At 45.0% G+C, this 18,073-nt stretch overlaps 1 protein-coding gene across 1 annotated transcript; it reads left to right on the top strand.

Moving 5' to 3' along the window:
* The first annotated feature begins 4,288 nt into the window (after positions 1-4,288).
* LOC125544259 (long chain acyl-CoA synthetase 4) lies at positions 4,289-14,070 on the top strand. Its single transcript, XM_048707876.2, has 19 exons — positions 4,289-4,528; positions 5,390-5,453; positions 5,547-5,636; positions 5,851-5,907; positions 6,070-6,118; positions 6,487-6,563; positions 7,085-7,124; positions 7,211-7,305; positions 7,729-7,896; positions 7,982-8,092; positions 8,175-8,262; positions 9,343-9,409; positions 9,754-9,829; positions 9,924-10,041; positions 10,445-10,690; positions 11,089-11,228; positions 11,481-11,663; positions 11,762-11,881; positions 13,625-14,070. Exons 1-19 carry the CDS (start codon positions 4,377-4,379, stop codon positions 13,658-13,660), a joined length of 1,977 nt encoding a protein of 658 aa, XP_048563833.2. The 5' UTR covers positions 4,289-4,376; the 3' UTR covers positions 13,661-14,070.
* Positions 14,071-18,073: the final 4,003 nt, after the last annotated feature.

The raw sequence follows: 18,073 nt of genomic DNA on the forward strand, positions 1-18,073 counted from the left end.
TTAGATAGACATCCCTCCTGTCATCTAAGTATAACATGATCCGAGTTAACTAGGCCGTGTCCGATCATCACGTGAGACGGACTAGTCAACGTCGGTGAACATCTTCATGTTGATCGTATCTTCTATACGACTCATGCTCGACCTTTCGGTCTTCTGTGTTCCGAGGCCATGTCTGTACACATGCTAGGCTCGTCAAGTCAACCTAAGTGTTTTGCATGTGTAAATCTGTCTTACACCCGTTGTATGTGAACGTTAGAATCTATCACACCCGATCATCACGTGGTGCTTCGAAACAACGAACTGTCGCAACGGTGCACAGTTAGGGGGAACACTTTCTTGAAATTATTATGAGGGATCATCTTATTTACTACCGTCGTTCTAAGTAAACAAGATGAAAAACATGATAAACATCACATGCAATCAAATAATAATAGTGACATGATATGGCCAATATCACATAGCTCCTTTGATCTCCATCTTGGGGCTCCATGATCATCTTGTCACCGGCATGACACCATGATCTCCATCATCATGATCTCCATCATTGTGTCTCCATGAAGTTGCTCGCCAACTATTACTTCTACTACTATGGCTAACGCGTTTAGCAATAAAGTAAAGTAATTTACATGGCGTTTCTCAATGACACGCAGGTCATACAAAAATAAAGACAACTCCTATGGCTCCTGCCGGTTGTCATACTTATCGACATGCAAGTCGTGATTCCTATTACAATAGCATGAACAACTCATACATCACATATATATCATTCATCATTCATCACAACTTTGGCCATATCATATCACAAAGCACTTGCTGCAAAAACAAGTTAGACGTCCTCTAATTGTTGTTGCAAGTTTTACGTGGCTGAAGTAGGGTTCTAGCAAGAACATTTTCTTACCTACGTGAAAGCCACAACGTGATTTGTCAACTTCTATTTACCCTTCATAAGGACCCTTTTCATCGAATCCTCTCCAACTAAAGTAGGAGAGACAGACACCCGCCAGCCACCTTATGCAACTTGTGCATGTTAGTCGGTGGAACCGGTCTCACGTAAGCGTACGTGTAAGGTTGGTCCGGGCCGCTTCATCCCACAATACCGTTGAAGCAAGATAAGACTAGTAGCGGCAAGAAAGTTGACAACATCAACGCCCACAACAAATTGTGTTCTACTCGTGCAAGAGAACTACGCATAGACCTAACTCATGATGCCACTGTTGGGGAACGTTGCAGAAAACAAAATTTTCCTACGGTTTCACCAAGATCCATCTAGGAGTTCATCTAGCAACGAGTGATTAGATGCATCTACGTACCTTGTAGATCGCGAGCGGAAGCGTTCAAAGAACGGGGATGAGGGAGTCGTACTCGACGTGATTCGAATCACCGAAGATCCTAGCACCGAACGGACGGCACCTCCGCGTTCAACACACGTACGGAACAGCCACGTCTCCTCCTTCTTGATCCAACAAGGGGGAAGGAGAGGTTGAGGGAGATGGCTCCAGCAGCAGCACGACGACGTGGTGGTGATGGAGCTGCAGTACTCCGGCAGGGCTTCGCCAAGCACTATGGAGGAGGAGGAGGTGTTGGAGAGGGAGAGGGAGGCACCAAAGGCAAAAGGTAAGAAGTCCTCCATCTCCCCCACTATATATAGGAGGGCCAAGGGGGGGGGCGCTGGCCCTAGGAGATCTAATCTCCTAGGGGGGTGCGGCCAAGGGGAGGAATCCCTCCTCCCCAAGGCACCTAGGAGGTGCCTTCCCCTCCTAGGACTCTTCCTCCTTGAAACCCTAGGCGCATGGGCCTCTTGGGGCTGGTGCCCTTGGCCCATGTAGGCCAAGGCACACCCCCTATAGCCCATGTGGCCCCCCGGGACAGGTGGCCCCACCCGGTGGACCCCCTGGACCCTTTCGGTGGTCCCGGTACACTACCGGTGACCCCGAAACTTGTCCCGATGCCCGAAATAGCACTTCCTATATATAATTCTTTACCTCCGAACCATTCCGGAACTCCTCGTGACGTCCGGGATCTCATCCGGGACTCCGAACAACATTCGGGTTACTGCATATACATATCCCTACAACCCTAGCGTCACCGAACCTTAAGTGTGTAGACCCTACGGGTTCGGGAGACATGTAGACATGACCGAGATCGCTCTCCGGTCAATAACCAACAGCGGGATCTGGATACCCATGTTGGCTCCCACATGCTCCTCGATGATCTCATCGGATGAACCACGATGTCGAGGATTCAAGCAACCCCGTATACAATTCCCTTTGTCAATCGGTATGTTACTTGCCCGAGATTCGATCGTAGGTATCCCAATACCTCGTTCAATCTCGTTACCGGCAAGTCACTTTACCCGTACCGTAATGCATGATCCCATGACCAGACACTTGGTCACTTTGAGCTCATTATGATGATGCATTACCGAGTGGGCCCAGTGATACCTCTCCGTCATACGGAGTGACAAATCCCAGTCTTGATCCGTGTCAACCCAACAGACACTTTCGGAGATACCCGTAGTATACCTTTATAGTCACCCAGTTACGTTGTGACGTTTGGCACACCCAAAGCACTCCTACGGTATCCGGGAGTTACACGATCTCATGGTCTAAGGAAAAGATACTTGGCATTGGAAAACTCTAGCAAACGAACTATACGATCTTGTGCTATGTTTAGGATTGGGTCTTGTCCATCACATCATTCTCCTAATAATGTGATCTCGTTATCAATGACATCTAATGTCCATAGTCAGGAAACCATGACTATCTGTTGATCAACGAGCTAGTCAACTAGAGGCTTACTAGGGACATGTTGGTGTCTATTATTCACACATGTATTACGATTTCCGGATAATACAATTATAGCATGAATAAAGACAATTATCATGAACAAAGAAATATAATAATAATGCTTTTATTATTGCCTCTAGGGCATATTTCCAACAATTATAACCTTCTGGTAGCAAGCAACGGAGTTGGTTAGGCGTATCCGGTGCAATGTACTAGAGTATGAGGATGTTTACACGCCGACAAAGAAGAAGTTGTCGCTCGAGTCCTGGGAGCCGCCTGACATACATACGATCAAATTCAATTTAGATGGAGCGTTCGTCACTGGCAGCTCGGTCGACGGATAGGGTGTGATTGCTCGGGATAATACTGGGCATGTACTTGTGGCCCGAGCTGGTAGCATGGAGCATACTAACAATGCATTTGGTGCTGAGGTTAATGTGTTGGCAGCTGCAGTGACCATGGCGCCTGAACTTGGAGCCATCTGAGTAGGCTTTGAGACGGACTCAAAGTTGCTGGCAGATGCTATGAATATCCGGGTAGCAGATTCCTCACTGTATGCAGCAACCATAGAAGACCTCAAATATCAGCTAAAGATGTGGCTCTCCAAGTTTAGTATAAGTGCATGTAGGCGGTCTGCAAAATTCGGCAGCGCATGAGTTAGCCAAAATAAGTCGGATGTGTCTTCCTAATAACTGTATGGAGTGGAACACTACTGTACCGCCTAATGTGGTTGTTTGTGTCTTGGGTGATATGCCTAAGAATGGTTAATCTATAAAGCTTTGCTTTGACCTAAAAAAAGTGAAATAACATTTTTCAAAATATTTGTGGGGCCATGCGTGCAAGCACTTTCCATATTATCTTCCAAGTTTTTTTGTCAAACATGTCTGGATTAACCGAGAATCTAGAAACCCTTACGACATGGTATATTTTTTCACCGCATCTATATTAATTGTCTCAGCCTCAGTATAATTTTTGCGTAATATTTTTTAGTCTTTATTACACTGTTCATCGTCAAGGACAAATAACCATCCACATGTTGCACATGAAATCCACGTTTTTAAACGAGTTAGTTCCAGTAATAATAATACCTGACAGGGTCACATAGCCACCGTAATGAATGCATAGCGGTTTAAATCAAAATCATGTCAACCCCATCGACACTTAATTAAAATTCAATAAGATCGCGACAATATGCAGTATCCCTTTTTGGGGCTTTCAGTGCCATTGAAGGCCCGGTGCCCAGAGATGAAGAAAACTGGAGAGCTGATGCCACCGATAATCCCTGTCCGCAAAAATGCCATGTCCCTGTAGATACGTCTGGATGAGCGACCACCTGAGTCTCGACAAGGAAGGTCGCACCGGTCAGCTGCCCCACCAACCAGCGGCCCACGCAGGCCCCACAGCCGCTGGGCGGCCCAACCTCCCACTGTCCATGCCAGGTGGCCCCACCGCTCCCCGCTGCACCCACCCACCAACTTCTCATTTCTGTCAAGGAGTATTGCTATTTAGGCCCCCCGTCTCCACGCCTCTTTCTACTTCGGTCCATTTCGAAGCGCAGCAAGGCTACCGGAGCAAGCAGGAGGGAGAGGGATGGCGGAGATGCAGCACGTGGTGAAGGTCGAGGAGGGCCGCCCGGCCGCCGACGGCCGGCCCTCGGTGGGGCCCACCTACCGGAGCGCCTTCGCCCGCGACGGCTTCCCGGCGCCCGTCGACGGCCTGGACAGCTGCTACGACATCTTCCGGTGAGCTCTCCTTGCTCCTCCGGGGCCCCTGGCTGCTTCATCCTCTGCTCCACTGATGGCTCCTGGATTATTTCTCTTTTCGATGGCGTTGGTCAAAGGATTGAATCCGGCGGTTCTGTTCACTTCACGCGCAGTGGGTGGGACGCGGAGGATGTTTTCTTCTATTGAGTATTTATTTGTTGTTTGATTTGTCGCTGTCCTTGCTAGTACTGCACGGATACTGGGGTTTGATACTATGCCTGATTCTCCTTTGCCTCCCGTCCAACTAACTACCCGCATGAACCCTATTCTTTATGGCATTTATGTCGGTATGCTTTGCCCTCGGGATCTGTCCCCCACGCCCTCGACAAATAGCCCTAGTACTCTGCATTTATCTGAATTTCCTCTTTGCATTTCGGCTCCGAAATCTTGTTTATTAGTTGCTCTGTTGGTTGGGCAGTTGTATAGACTCACTCTTTAAATGCCTTTAAATTCCGTATCAGTAGTAGTACGCTGTTTCTATGGAGTGATAATTTTCTTTGAAGCAGAGGAATGAAGTTCAGATTACTAGTTCGAACTCAGCAGTACTATTTCCCGCTCGTTCATGACCCTCTAAAGCTGTTAATCAGCATCAAATCGCTGATCCATGCAAACCTGTCATCAAATTGAATTCAGTTTCTCCATAGTCTTGTGTGGGTGGGAACGCTGATGTCAGATTGGTCAGCAGTGTCTGGTTTGTTTCTGGTTAGTTAAACAAGGAAATTTACCGAGCAAGTTGGTTCGTTGCATTTTGACTTGCTACTAAAACTCTTAATTTTGGCGACCTTTTGTCCTAGTGAGCTTATTTAGTTTTGAGTTTCAATGATGTGTGCTCATACACAGAATGGCAGTGGAGAAGTACCCAAACAACAGAATGCTTGGTCACCGTGAGACTGTTGATGGGAAGGTACCATTTGGCCGATTACAACTTATATCCCCTGAAAATATAAAAGCAGCAGAATTCTTGCTAAGGTATGATTTGTGTGCTATAAACAACTAGGCTGGTGCATACGTTTGGAGGACATATAAGGAGGTGTTTGACATTGCAAATAAAATCGGTAACTCTATTAGGAGATGTGGACTCACCAAGGTTTGCTCTCGTTTCTTATATATTTGCTACTATTCACTCTAATGCTAATTTACTTAAAACATTTTTCAGTTAGGTGCTATGTTTTCTCATCTTGAGTGACCACATGAAATTAACATCATGTGAACTTTTCATTAGCTCGGGATAGTCACTTTGATGTTTCATGATTAAGGTTATTTCATGATGACTAATTTTTTTAAGCTGGATAATTTTGCAGGGCAGTCGTTGCGGTATATATGGTGCTAATAGCCCTGAATGGATTATCACGATGGAGGTAAAATCTTGTTCTACTGCATGCAGCATTTAATTCATTCTTGCAACAAGTAACTATTTTCATCTTGTTGGACTTCTGGAGTTTTCCTTAACCATCAAGAGCACTATGTTTGCCATGTATCTCTTACGAACTTAATTCACTTGCAATCTCTATCCCTTGCAGGCTTGCAATGCCCATGGAGTCTACTGTGTTCCATTATATGACACTCTTGGTATATATCCTGACATCTCCATTTTATGACATTGATGGGCTTGCAGTATGTCCCTCTTTCAGTTTTTTTGTTTGTTGCGCATCAGTGAATTATACACTTCATTGAGAAGCGCATCTCGATATTCATATGCTTTGCACTATTTAAGATTTCTGAAATCATGATCAAGCTAAAATCACATCTTAAAAAAAGAATGAAAAGCCCCACCACATCCTTGAAACATGTGGCAAACAAGTAATCTAATATCTGAGCAGAGCACTATGCAATTGAACATTCTTAAGTATGGATCCTTTTCCCCACATTACAAACGATAAAAGAAACAGTACTGATGATACAGTTGAACCTGCTTATTGACGATGCTCTTTCTGTAGGGGCTGGTGCGATTGAGTTTATTCTGTGCCATGCAGAAGTTGAGATTGCCTTTGCAGAGGAGAAGAAAGTTGCGGAGGTTTGTTTCCTTCATCATCTCATATGTAGAATTGTATGCTTGCGATGTCCCATAAACTTCTCTTTTCAATATTTGGTATTCATGCCTTTGCCTGGGGGATGATGCATGTTGACCCAATGACCCCTATTCGGTCGGTAACTTAGGAAAGTGGAAACACTACAAAGCAGTACATCAACTCTCTTTTATATCCCTAAAGCCCCTTTTGGGTAGCCCAATCCCAGACAAGCCCAGTTTTTTTTGGCTGAGATCCTGGCTGGTTTGGGGCCAACCAAACAAAGGTTTCAAAAGTTTCTTGTTGTCAGTTATGCTCTGTGCAGTTCCATAAGCTGTTTGGATTAATAGAAGCCTTAGTTCGTATTAATAGAAAACATTCCATCTGTCGACACAGCTCTCTACTGTTGAGCAATTACCTTATGATTTTGTCCATTTATGTTCAACACGCCAAAATTATCACAGTTGTGATGCAACCATGTTAATGGGTTTTCTGTTATTAATATCTCTCTTTTATCTCAATTTGACAGCTCTTGAAGACATTTCCCAAGTCAACTGAGTTCTTGAAAAGTGAGTTTCACTTATCCTAGATAGATCTCATCATCTAATACCAAAAGGTTTCCACCTATAAAGCAAATATATTATTTTGTTTGTAGCCATTGTGAGTTTTGGTAAAGTGACACAAGAACAAAAGGAAGAAGTTTCCAAGTATGGGCTCTCAATATACTCATGGGATGAGTTCATATCTTTGGTAAGATAGGTGGTCAGCTTTGCATGTGGATTCTTCTGAATATTGTTTCTTAAATATGAATATTTCATCATGATGTTGTGTTCCGCACTTCAGTATTATGTCTAACTGTATCCTCGCTTTAGTGAATGACTGGATGAGCAAACATTTAACGTAATCTCATTCGTGGAACATCAGAAATAAGGAATCTAATGGTTATTGGCTGCAAACTTGTCGAGTTATTTGTTCATTTGTTGTTACCATCTGTGATTAGATTTCCTTAGATCATTTTTGCTACCTGTGCTAGATCACATAATACATTTGCACTCACAATACATCAAACATGTAAATATTCTAGTTTTCCAAATGATGTAAAACATTTTACTGTGATGATCTTATCGACACAGTTATTAACTATGCACTTTCCTTGTGGCATCTTATCTGCAGGCAGGTGACCAAGAATTTGATCTTCCAGTGAATCGAAGGACAGACACATGTACTATAATGTACACTAGTGGAACTACTGGTGACCCCAAAGGTGTACTGATCTCCAATGCGAGCATTATCTGTCTCATTGCAGGTGTGGACCGGCTTCTTAACTCTGTAAACGAGCGGGTAAGACGCGAGCAGCCATTATGCCATGTAATCTTACCTCACGACCAATTAATATTTAATTTCTTTTTCTATGTGATAATCTCAGCTGGAGGAAACAGACGTTTATATGTCTTACCTTCCTCTTGCTCATATCTTTGACCGAGTTGTGGAAGAGCTGTTTATGTTCCATGGTGCATCTATTGGATTTTGGCGTGGGGTAAGCATCATTATGTGTTCACCTGAATCCTTCTCATGGTTGTGCTTTTGCACCTGTATTGACTATTTAAAATATGGTGCAGGATGTTAAGTTACTAGTTGAGGATATTGGTACACTGAAACCAACTATCTTATGTGCTGTGCCACGTGTTCTTGATCGGATATTTTCTGGTAAGGGTCTGCTTGAGTCGCCTAACATTTCTATCTAATATTAAAATAAGGTTACAAAGAGCTTCCACGTTCCCTGCTGAGAGACTATAATTCCTACACTAATTGGAGGAATAAGAGGGAGACCCGCACTGCTTATTCTTGTGCGGGGTAATGAAATACACGTTCAGACCATTATAGTTGTATAAGAAACATAACTATATGTTTTTGTCGTAACCCTTGCAGTCAGCGCACTTCTAAATAGACATATGTAAAGTGGTGCTGTGCACATGGGAGTATGTTCTCTCACTCCTCATATAGTCATATACCACTTATACACATGTATTGTAATCCTTTATCACTTTAAATATGCTCCATTGGTAATTATCAGATACTCTCAATTAACTTACATGAAAATTTTCATTTCAGCAAACATATCTTAGCATAATTTCAGTAAACATAATTTTAGCATAATTTCATTGGAATCTCCCACCATCAGCCAAGGAACCAAGGTCCTGATGCAGCAGAGGAGATCCCACATATGATAACATAAATGGTTTTGCGATTCACCATAAACAAACGTGCATCTCCATTTTATTTCGTTTGGCATATCATGAATGAATAGATTAACAAAAGCAACTGCCTAGATTTATTAACTCAACTGAGACACCCTCATCCCCAAACAGAGCTAAAAAACACCCCCTTTCCCCTGCTCAGTAAAAGTGATTATCTGTTTAAGACCCAACCTCCAATGCAACCCCTCTACCACATCTTTCCTGTGTCTTGTTTCTAACAAAAACACAAGCTTCCGTCGGTGAGATTGCACGAGGCACCTCATGTCTTGAACTGTCCAGGATGCACCAAACCTGGCAGTTCCAGGAGAACATCACCAGCAAAAGCCCAAGAACCTGTCCAGGATGTACCCTCCCTTCTGTGGTTCTTTTTCGCTGTTGATGCATGTCCATGCATTAACTTGATGTACAGTTCTTGGGCTATCCGTAGTCACAATCTGCTTCTACTGTTCGAAGTTCAAAAGAACTTGGAGCCGATTCTGAGTGCAAATTTTTACATACGGTTCATCCCTTTGCTTTACACTTTTTTCAGGGCTTCAAGCTAAAATCTCAGCTGGTGGTTTCATAAAGAGTACAATGTTCAATCTTGCTTACAAATTGTAAGTTTGCTAACCTCAGAGCAGTTATCTTTTTTGGGTGGAAGTGTGGAATACTTGCTTGCACTGCCAGTGACTCCATGCTAAGTTCTTCAATTATTAAGTGTCCGTAGCCAGTGGTGGACACAGGATTGGGCCAAGAGGAGTGGTATCCTGGGCTAGGAGCTGCTGGTCTCTTGGGATCCAGATTTTTGGGCCAAAACCTGCTTACTTACTCTATAACTTTGGGCTGGATCCAGGATACAGCCCTCCTAGCCCTGGCCCTAGGCTAGCTAGATTCTCATTGCATCATTAAAGGACCTCACCTGTCACAAATCCAAGTATGATGTAGACATTTTGTTTTGCAGCAAGCAGTTTAGAATGATGAGGGGAGCTAAGCACAATGAAGCTGCTGCAATATGTGACAAAGTAGTTTTCAGTAAGGTATTTCAGCATGGCAGTCACTGCTTCTTCATTTTGTATGGTTTTCCCAACTTGCTGCCTTCATATTCTAGAAATTGTGTTTATTGCGATTAAGGTGAAAGAAGGTCTTGGAGGAAATGTCCGTGTAATTTTATCCGGAGCTGCCCCACTTGCCACTCATGTGGAAGAATACCTGAGAGTGGTGACATGCGCACATGTTTTACAAGGATATGGTACATCTTTTACTCTTGGGATACGATTTTTTTTTTACTGTTATGATCGTTCAAGTTGATGATCGCCTGATGTTTCTGCTCTATTTCATTTGGTCAGTAAACTTTATTATTTTACTTGTATGGATTAGATCAGCTGTTTTCTGTTAAAGATGACAGGTATAACCACGTTGTTAGCTTTTGAGATCTATGTTATCAATAAGAAATGCTTACTCATTGAACAGAACTGTATGTTCTTTAGTGCACTATTCTTAAACTGGTTGACAACATAAAAAGAGAGTTGTGTATGTTCTTTTACCTAAATTAGGTCAATCCTTCATCTGCATAAGCTGATGTTTTTTGTTCGCCTTTCTTCGCCAACCTAACTATCACTTCCGGCTTGCTCCTTGATCTTCTTCTATGTTAGGTCTCACGGAAACTTGTGCTGGATCATTTGTCTCGCTACCAAATCAGATGTCCATGATAGGGACTGTTGGTCCTCCAGTTCCAAATATTGATGCCCGCCTAGAATCTGTCCCTGACATGAATTATGATGCACTTGCAAGCACACCTCGTGGAGAAATCTGCATCAAGGGAGAAACATTATTCTCAGGGTACTACAGGCGTGAAGACCTTACAGAGGAAGTTTTGGTTGATGGATGGTTCCATACAGGTACATCTTGCTTTCAGTGTTTAAGTTGTCATCTGTTTCCACTATGTGGTCGCTGCAAAAGTAAAGAATGGAACGTAAACATTTTCCAAATATTCTAGGCCGTGAATATTCTACTAGTATTCTAGGCCTCTGAATGTGTGGCATTATCGGTCCACGTGGAAGGGAACATATGGAGGATAAGAGTTCACCCCAGTTAATCTGGATCTAGTTTGCATGTCCTTTCTCACCTTAGCCTGGGTAACAGTATTACGGAGATCACATTGTTTAATAGAAAAAGTTCTAATGAGAAATTCACTCCCGGCTCTAGTTGATGTAGTCATTATACTGCACAAACTATTCTATATTGTGCCTCATCCGAAGTGGAGATTCAAAATATTTTTTTCCTTTTCTGCTTACAGGGGACATTGGCGAGTGGCAACCTGATGGAAGTATGAAGATCATTGATCGGAAGAAGAATATCTTCAAGCTTTCACAAGGAGAATATGTAGCAGTTGAAAATTTGGAGAACATTTACGGTGTTGTTTCTGCTATAGACTCGGTATATAGAGTTCAATTTCCAGGATTTATAAGTTCTTTTTCTGCACCATTGTTCTCCCTCCGCCCCAAAATAAGTGTCTCAACTTTATACTAACTTTAGTACAAAGTTGTACTAAGCTTGAGACACTTATTTTGGGACGGAGGGAGTATGATATAACCGGTCAAAATAGTTTATTCATGCTTCGTCGTACTTATTGTTGCGTTCTATTGTAATATCTGAAATATTTTCTTCAATTTTTCCAACATTTGCCAGATATGGGTATATGGAAATAGTTTCGAGTCATTCCTTGTTGCCGTAGTCAATCCTAACAAGGAAGCCCTTGAGAGCTGGGCTGAGGGAAATGGAATCAGTGGTGATTTTGAGGCACTGTGTGAGAATCCAAAAGCAAAAGAATATATTTTGGGGGAACTTTCAAAAACAGGAAAAGAGAAGAAGGTGATATTGTTAATTGCTTTTTTGTTTTGCTCTTCTTTCTGATGATATTCATGGCTTACTCCAGTGCACAGCCTAACTTTCTACTCATCTTTGTGCAGCTCAAAGGTTTTGAATTCATAAGAGCTGTGCACCTTGACCCAGTGCCGTTTGACATGGAGCGTGACCTGATCACTCCAACATATAAAAGGAAGCGGCCGCAGTTGCTCAAGTACTACCAGGTATTGTTCATCCAATTATTGTTGTGAGCCATGTTCAGCATATGTCATCTACATCCACCTCGAAACATAAAAATAAAAGAAGCATGCATCGTTTACATGCATGGAGGACCTTGTGCAATTTGTTTCTTGTCCCTTTAAGGGCCAGTTCTTTTGAGGTGCAGCGTATGCATAAGCTGCGATGGGAATAAGCCTCACAGAAGCTGCCGTGGAAATAAGCCCATGAGAATAAGCCATCCAGTTCTTTTGTCTGAGCTTATGTTCCGAGTTCTCTGTTGAAAAGTCTACAATACCCCTAAAATGTAATTGTATGACATTTAACTGCATTTTCTGTACATTGTAGCAGCAACTTGGACAACTTCTTTCATACTCTCTTGCATTTGCAAAAAATGCTAGCAGGGCCAAACAAAACAACAATCAAAATGCTAGTGCTTGCATACAAATTTCTGAATGCATTCAGTAGCAACATTCATCCTTTTTTTACAGGAAGTAGAAACTTGGACATGACCAAAAACTAGGTGCACATGAGCAATGCACTTCCTGAATGCAATGCTTGTAGTACTCTACTGGAAAAAATAGACAACAAACAGCCTCATATTAACAGCAAATAGACATCTACTCATTTTCCAGTAGATAAAATTATTCACAAATAGTCAGCAATATGATACAGAAAATGGATCATTCAATTTGACATCTCAATTTGATATGCAGAAAGTCAAATCTCAATGTACAATTTGATTGTGAGACAAAAAAGGTCTTGTAGGCAATAGCCCGAACACCTTGTGGGCGAAATCGCCAACACGGGAGCTCACTCAGCGGCCGGCCGATGCGGGCTTGACGGCCAGCAGCGGGACGAGTCGCAGCTCCTGCTCGGGCTCAGGCCACCTGCGCCGCCGCCTCGGAGGTCGTTGGTGTCCGCGCCCTGGCGTATCGAAGGCGAACAGCGAGGGCGCCAGAGGAGGTGCGGTGCTTCTTGGGCTAACCTCCGTCCATGCTGGCGGCGGCGAAGGGACGGGGAAGGACGGTGACGATGGCTCGAGTGGCGTGCAGCGGTGGATCGATTGCAATAGTGGAGTGGCCGGGATGGAGCCGAGCAGAGGGAGGCGGGGGAGGAGCGCGGCTACCCAGCACCGCCGGCATCCATGTCGGCGGCGGCGAGGTACGCGGCGTCAGCGGCGGCCGGAGGCGGCGTCCGGGGCGGCGGTAGGAGGGGGCGGCGGCGGCGGCGGGGGGGAAACCCTAGTTCTCCTCTTCTATCACGGGACGGGATGCGGGAGTCGAGCGCTGCCTTTTTTTGTTCTTTTTCTTCGGGTCTGGTCGTCCGGTTTGCTGGCGGTGGCATTTGCTCCGTAAATTCTTGCAGCTGGGAGGGCAAGGAGATGTACCCCTTCGTTTCTTAAGTGATCGCTGCGGGAAGCTCCGGGAAGCTGCCCTCCCCCCAGCTTTTTTCCATCGTGAAGGAAGTGGCTGTGAAAATAAGCTGAGCCCACCAGCCCAAAACGAGTTCTTTTCAGCTTCTGGCTTATTTTGACAATAAGCTGCCAGAAGCTGCAAAAGAACTGGCCCTTTTCATCATCTTAGGAACTGGCTGACCTTTTTTAAAAACCATCAGAAAACCAATGCAGTGGATATTTCTGAACTTACTATTTCATCGGCATGACAGCATTGTTTTGCTTCTTCTGGTATTCTGATGCCTTGTACAAACAGGACAGCGAGCAGCGCTAACCTTACTTCATTTATTTGCAGGGCGCAATTGACAACATGTACAAAAGTGCTAAATGAGCTCGTCTAGAACACGTAAAATGGGATTCCCGACACCCAAGGAGCTGACAGAAGTACCAAACTCAATAGTGCTACGCTATATTATTGTGTATATGCCCCTAGCTTGGATCGATGAGTGGTGTAATGTTCTTTCAGAATTTGTTCTGTTTTTAATGTGTGGCAAATGGGCAATGTAGTGGCACGCATAATGGCAGACACCGTTTCCAGTTGTTTGAGCTCTGGAACTGCCATTTTTACCAACGACCGATTAGCAGCCAAGAAACATGCCCCAATTCCAATCTTAAGATACTTGTGATGCTTGGGTCGCCCTTTTTCGTCTTCCCTTGCGTCTTTCTTCAAATACTGTAATACTATTTTTTTTTCGCCTGAGCCCGAGGAATCCATTTTGTTGATATAAACCTTCGTGAATACTTATTGTTTTTTTTCTTTCTATTCCTACATCTGAGTAGTATCATTGGAACTTATCTGATGCTAAAACAAAGTAAAAAGTTCATCCTAGAAGAGTAGAAGTTAGTTTTTGGTTCAATATTAGATAGGTGTCATCATCATGGACTTGCTTCATTGTCAAGGAACACGCGCATCACGATGGAACTCACCGAACATAGCTTAGAATTAATGATTTTCTTTTTCCGAGGGATAGAACTAATGGTTTTCTGTCAAACATTTTTTTGGAAAGGAGGATAACCCTCGGTCTCTGCATTAGGATGATGCATACGGCAATATATTATTAATAGAGCAAAATTCAGTAGCCGAACACCATCAAAATGAAAAAAAGTAAAAAAATAAACTCTAAGGCCATATACCTCGCGACAGTAACTCCCCCAGATAATCACTAACCCTATGATATAAGACACAACATAAACAAAAACACACAACTCCTAGATTAGTCCATCACAAGGTTGAACTTCGGATTCTCATCCCCAAAGCAAAGTTTCAATCCACCACCTTCAGAAAGGACGTGACGCAGGCGCACGACGTTATAGCCCGATCAAAAATCTTGTGTTTCCACCGGAGTGCATAAGCTCGTCGTTGAAGCTGTATGTATCATCCGCCTTTATCTGTCTACCAACCCCTCGATAGCTGGATACCTCTGGAGGAAGGAAGACAAAGACGTCCCATACCGCCTGCCTCCCGCAACTGTCGCACCACCTTCGATCCAACAACAACAGGCTAAACCTGACACCTCCGCTGGACCACCGTCCTACGTCTCCGTATAAGACGTCGTGCGTAGTATCCGCTGGTAGCACATCCACCGGTGGCTTCACCTACCGACGACAGGCACCGCCCGACAACTCCGAGAGAGGCTCATGTGTCACCTGCCGAGCCGCATCGAACCCGGTCTGTTGATGGAGGGGACGTCTCATACCGCCACCAGCCTTAGAAGGCCGTCACCATCTCGAGATCCGGACTCCGAGTCGCCCACACGACCCCGGAGTCCACCGCCGTTGATGAAGAGGCGTCGCCGCCCCGATTCCGGGCGCTACAGGGAGCACCCACCATCGCGCCAGCCGCTGTCATCGCCCATAGAACGACAATCGCCGCCGCGATCTTGCATCAAGCGTCGTCGACGCCACAGGAAACTCCGGCCGCCACGGTGTCCTGTGACAAGCCCGAACACGGGATCCCAAGATCCGCCGCCACCGGTGCCGCCACAAGGACCCACCACCTGGCCCGTCATCCTTGGCAGAGGGGACGCCGCCACCATCATGGTCAGATCCGGGTTAGCCGTTGCCATCGCCACCGCCAAGACCGAATCCGTGCTGGACGACGCTGCCGCCGCCACCGGCCACGCCCAACATCACCTTCATTTTCTAGCCACGTCCAGCCGACCGGCACGCCACGCCCAATCGATCCACCTGCGTCGCCAAGATCCGCCGTGCCGTTGTGCCATGGATCCGCAAGACGCCGTCGCTGAAGTCGTCATCCCGCAACGCCTGACATTATGTGAGGAGAAGGGGATCCCGCCGCCGCCTGCGCCGACCGGATCGACGGCGCACGTCGGTGGCAGACTAGGAGTAGCGGCTGGGGTTCGCCCCCTCGGCCGCTCGCGGTGAAGGAAACATGCCGTAGAGGCAATAATAAAGTTGTTATTTATATTTCCTTATATCATGATAAATGTTTATTATTCATGCTAGAATTGTATTAACCGGAAACTTAGTACATGTGTGAATACATAGACAAACAGAGTGTCACTAGTTTGCCTCTACTTAACTAGCTCGTTGAATCAATGATGGTTATGTTTCCTAACCATAGACATGAGTTGTCATTTGATTAACGGGATCACATCATTAGAGAATGATGTGATTGACTTGACCCATCCGTTAGCTTAGCACGATGATCGTTTAGTTTGTTGCTATTGCTTTCTCCATAACTTATACATGTTCCTATGACTATGAGATCATGCAACTCCCGAATACCGGAGGAACACTTTGTGTTCTACCAAACGTCACAACATAACTGGGTGATTATAAAGGTGCTCTACAGGTGTCTCCAATGGTGTTTGTTGAGTTGGATAGATCGAGATTAGGATTCGTCACTCCGATTGTCGGAGAGGTATCTCTGGGCCCTCTCAGTAATGCACATCACTATAAGCCTTGCAAGAAATGTGACTAATAAGTTAGTTGCGGGATGATGCATTACGGAACGAGTAAACAAACTTGCCGGTAACGAGATTGAACTAGGTATTTAGATATCGACGATCGAATCTCGGGCAAGTAACATACCGATGACAAAGGAAACAACATATGTTGTTATGCGGTTTGACCAATAAAGATCTTCATAGAATATGTAGGAACCAATATGAGCATCCAGGTTCCACTATTGGTTATTGACCGAAGACATGTCTCGGTCATGTCTACATAGTTCTCGAACCCGTAGGGTCCGCACGCTTAACGTTCAGTGACGATCGGTATTACGAGTTTATGTGTTTTGATGTACTTAAGATAGTTCGGAGTCCCGGATGTGATCACGGACATGACAAGGAGTCTCGAAATGGTCGAGACATAAAGGTTGATATATTGGACGACTATATTCGGACACCGGGTGAGTTCCGGGGGTCACCGGATTTTTATCAGAGTGCCGGGAGGGTTATCGGAACCCCCGGGGAAACTAATGGGCCAACATGGGCCTTGTGGGAGAGATAGGAGAGGTCCTAGGGCTGGCCGCCCCCCCCTTGGGAGTCCGAATTGGAAGGGGGGGCGCCCCCTCTTTCCTCCCTCTCTCCCTCTCCTTCCTTCCCCCATCCCCCTTCCTAGTTGGAATAGGAAAAGGGGAGTCCTACTCCTACTAGGAGGAGGAATTCCCCTCTCCTTGGCACGCCCCAAGGCCGGCCGGCCTCCCCCTTGCTCCTTTATATACGGGGGCAGGGGCACCCTAGAACACACAAGTTGATTGTTTTCAGCCGTGTGCGGTGCCCCCCTCCACCATAATCCACCTCGGTCATAACGTAGCAGTGCTTAGGCAAAGCCCTGTTCCGGCATCATCATCATCACCGTCATCACACCGTCGTGCTGATGAAGCTCTCCCTCGAAGCTCTACTGGATCGTGAGTTCGTGGGACGTCACCAGCCGAACGTGTGCAGATCGGGGAGGTGTCGTACCTTCGGTGCTAGGATCGGTCGATCGTGAAGACGTACGACTACATCAACCGTGTTGTCATAACGCTTCCGCTTATGGTCTACGAGGGTACGTAGACAACACTCTCCCCTCTCATTGCTATGCATCACCATGATCTTGCGTGTGCGTAGGATTTTTTTTAAAATTACTGCGTTCCCCAACAGTGGCATCTGAGCCAGGTTTATGCGTAGATGTTATATGCACGAGTAGAACGCAAAGGAGTTGTGAGCGTCGGTATATACATATTGCTTGCCGTCACTAGTTGATTCTTGATTCGGCAGCATTGTTGGATGAAGCAGCCTAGACCGACATTACGCGTACGCTTACGCGAGACTAGTTCTACCGACGTGCTTCGCACATAGGTGGCTAGTGGGTGTCTGTTTCTCCAACTTTAGTTGAATCGGATTCAATGAACAGGGTTCTTTCTAAAGATCAAAAAGCAATCACTATACCGCGTTGTGGTTTTTGATGCGTAGGTAAGAACGGTTCTTACTCAGCCCGTAGCAGCCACGTAAAACTTGCAAACAACAAAGTAGAGGACGTCTAACTTGTTTTTGCAGGGCATGTTGTGATGTGATATGGTCAAGACATGATGCTAAATTTTATTGTATGAGATGATCATGTTTTGTAACACAATTATCGGCAACTGGCATGAGCCATATGGTTGTCGCTTTATTGTATGAAATGCAATCGCCATGTAATTCCTTTACTTTATCACTAAGCGGTAGCGATAGTCGTAGAAGCAATAGTTGGCAAGACGACAACGATACTTCGATGGAGATCAAGGTGTCAAGCCAGT

The sequence above is a fragment of the Triticum urartu genome, chromosome 3A (genome assembly GCF_056163025.1).
Source record: "Triticum urartu cultivar PI428250 chromosome 3A, HENAU_Tu73, whole genome shotgun sequence".
NCBI lineage: Eukaryota > Viridiplantae > Streptophyta > Magnoliopsida > Poales > Poaceae > Triticum > Triticum urartu.

What these genes read in the sequence shown, in the direction of transcription:
- LOC125544259 (XM_048707876.2), top strand. Translation starts at nt 4,377, where the DNA reads ATGGCGGAGATGCAGCACGTGGTGAAGGTCGAGGAGGGCCGCCCGGCC. An exon ending in ACATGTTTTACAAGGATATG is followed by an intron (nt 10,042 to 10,444) that starts GTACATCTTTTA and finishes CTTCTATGTTAG; the next exon opens with GTCTCACGGAAACTTGTGCT. An exon ending in AAACAGGAAAAGAGAAGAAG is followed by an intron (nt 11,664 to 11,761) that starts GTGATATTGTTA and finishes ATCTTTGTGCAG; the next exon opens with CTCAAAGGTTTTGAATTCAT.